This window comes from Electrophorus electricus, chromosome 18 (assembly GCF_013358815.1).
Source record: "Electrophorus electricus isolate fEleEle1 chromosome 18, fEleEle1.pri, whole genome shotgun sequence".
In the NCBI taxonomy this organism is placed as follows: Eukaryota; Metazoa; Chordata; class Actinopteri; order Gymnotiformes; family Gymnotidae; genus Electrophorus; species Electrophorus electricus.
Window position 1 is genome coordinate 9,915,239 of NC_049552.1, and position 2,725 is coordinate 9,917,963.

At 34.9% G+C, this 2,725-nt stretch overlaps 1 protein-coding gene across 1 annotated transcript; it reads right to left on the reverse strand.

Moving 5' to 3' along the window:
* Positions 1-644: 644 nt before the first annotated feature.
* On the reverse strand, positions 645-2,494 carry LOC113585046 (cerebellin-1-like). The gene is made up of 5 exons (XM_027022331.2): positions 2,343-2,494; positions 2,272-2,300; positions 1,829-1,891; positions 1,075-1,209; positions 645-925 (listed from the first exon to the last, which is right to left on the reverse strand). Exons 1-5 carry the CDS (start codon positions 2,492-2,494, stop codon positions 645-647), a joined length of 660 nt encoding a protein of 219 aa, XP_026878132.2.
* Positions 2,495-2,725: the final 231 nt, after the last annotated feature.

A 2,725-nucleotide genomic window follows, 5' to 3' on the forward strand; every position in this document is an offset into this window, starting at 1 on the left:
TCTGCCCAAGGTTTCTTCCTCATGCTCTAGGGAATTTTTCCTTGCCACTGTCACCCTTGGCTTGCTCACTGGGGTTAGGACTCGGACATGTTTAAAGTGGCTTTGTGACAATGGCTGTTGTGAAATGCTGTATAAAATTTTACTTTGCACTATTTTTATCATTTTATATCTGGCCTGGTAGATCCAGATTTAATGCAGTGAAACATTTTAGGTGCATTATCTTGGTCAAGGAAGACTTTAAAACTGTACACTGAGAGAATACATATTTGTACAGTTTTGCCTGTGGTGTCTGATAGTCTGTAGCTATCTTTTTTCTTATGGTGTGCAAGCAAAACTACTAAAATATAATTTTTGTTTGACCTTGTTTGGGGCACACAATATGAATGTACAAAGTGTGACTGACTGACCAGAGAAATTTGAGTGAACAATAAACATATTCTTTCATGGTCTCTAATATTGTTTTTCACATCTTTATTATCAACGTTACCAACAATTACAGAGAGTTCTCTGGATGGTTTTCATTAGAAAAAGCAAACGTTGCTTTGATGGCCATCAGCAAACATATTCTATGGAAAATATGAACTTGCGATGAACTAGCAGTACTTTGCTAGTATATGCTTGATACAGGTTATTTTAGCAAACATTCACAAGGGGAAAAGTAGAAATCCCCCAAAACTTGTGTAGCTTGCAGGATCATCATAAACCCAAGTCTTGTCCCAAAGCTTTGTGAAGATCTGATCTCCTTTCTCTAGAGTAAGAACAATACCATTGCTTGCATTGCCATTGGTGTTGGTAGGCTTCCAAGAAAACACTGAGCATTGCATGGCACCATTTTTGTAAAGACTGACAGCCATTTTGTTGCCAACATGACAATGAGCATAAAATCTGAAATAGTACACTCCTTTTACTGGTGCAGTAAAAATTCCTGAAAAAGAAATAGACACTGAGGAATTAGTTTACAGATTATGAACAGAAAAGCATTATTTCTGTTGACTGTTTTGGACCATACTCACACACAGTGTGTGATGGCATAAGCAATATATCACATAAAAGTAAACATAATATAGAGTATACCTGTGCTTGAATCATAACCATTTCCAAAGTTAGTAAAGACGTTTTTGTAGATCATTGGAGATGTCACACTGTTGAAAGGGCCATTATGTCCACTTGCATATTCTAAAAGTGATGCAGAAAATGCCACCTTTCTGGCTGGAAACAAACAATAATGAATCCGTTTTTGTTAAATGGCAGCATTACAAGGTTTGAAGAATGTAACTGACAGCTGTGACTATTTATGTCAATGACATATGATTCACCTTCATTCTCCTTATGTAAAGATTCAACCATATCCTGTGATGTTTTGGCCAACATCTTCACAGCTGTTTAAAACAATCATTTATACATGTAGCCATTAATTTTTTTGAAATATCAAATGATTTGCAAGCATTGTAGTTCCTGTGTTGCCTCCTAAAGAAAAACATCTCCAAATGGTATTTGAAGATGTTTTTTTCTTTGAATTTGCTTCTGAAGCACCATTTTTGGATAAAGATCATTCTTCTAATCAATAAGGCTGTATATTTGTATATTTATATATATTACTTTAGCAAATGTACTAAACTCTTTACCATGTCAATAAAGATGCAAGTACACATCGTTAACTTCATTTTCCATGGTTCTGAATATGGCAACACATTAACCAGATTTATTCCAGATTTTATCTTTCTTTCTTTATCTCTGTCTGACCTGTTAGAACTGGTAGAATACATTTAGATTCATAACCTTCACATAACTTTTCATGAGTGACGTATACAACTATTGTCTAATTCACCTTCATTCTCTTTCTGCAGTGATTCCACCTTATCCTGTGATATTAAGACCGTTGCTTGCAGAGCTGTTTGGACAAAAATAATTGCTTCACACATTACCAGAACAACAATTATGTATTGCTCACTTTAGGGAACACAACCTTTCATTCTAGTTTTTATAGTTTTATTTTTATCAAGAACTTTTATTGAAATACAACAGATTTGAAAGTCATCTCTGGATTTGAAATTTATTTAAAAGTAAAAATTCAAATCACTCAAATCACTGAGAGCTACTATTACCTCCCATCAGTTGCTTTCAATATTTGAGACAAGAAAAGAACAACTTTGAGCAGAGAAAAAGCATCATTTTGTTAAACATGATTTTGGCTTTGTCTCTTTTAAAACTACTGATCAATCAAAGTAAAATGTCAAAGTAAAGCAGACTGAAAGTCATATTGACTTTTACCTTTATTCTCTGTCTCCAAGCCTTCCACTCTGGAGTTTAGTTGAGTCACTAAGTTATTCTGGTTCTGCAACATTGCTTCTGATGTTTTAAGTCTTTCTTCCATATTCTTTACTTTGGCCAGTTCTGCAACAATGTTCACACTGGGTGACATGAAATCCTGTGCCTGTGTACTCCATGCACATAGCAGCAAAGCCAACTGTGGCACGATGACTGTCTTCAACATTTCTGCCTTTGTTAACAGCAGTATTCATAAGAAGTTTGGCTTGATAATAGTCAAAGTGTCTCTTTAAAGTCTTTTAAGGGGTAATACTAGATTCTGCTCAGATTGTGATGATCAGTGTTACTTCCAAAACAAACAAGAACTTTGTACCGTGGCAATTTGTACTTCTGTAATGTTCACAGTATTGTTTGCTTACTGGAAATCTGTGGACAATGTTCACAATGTTCACATTGG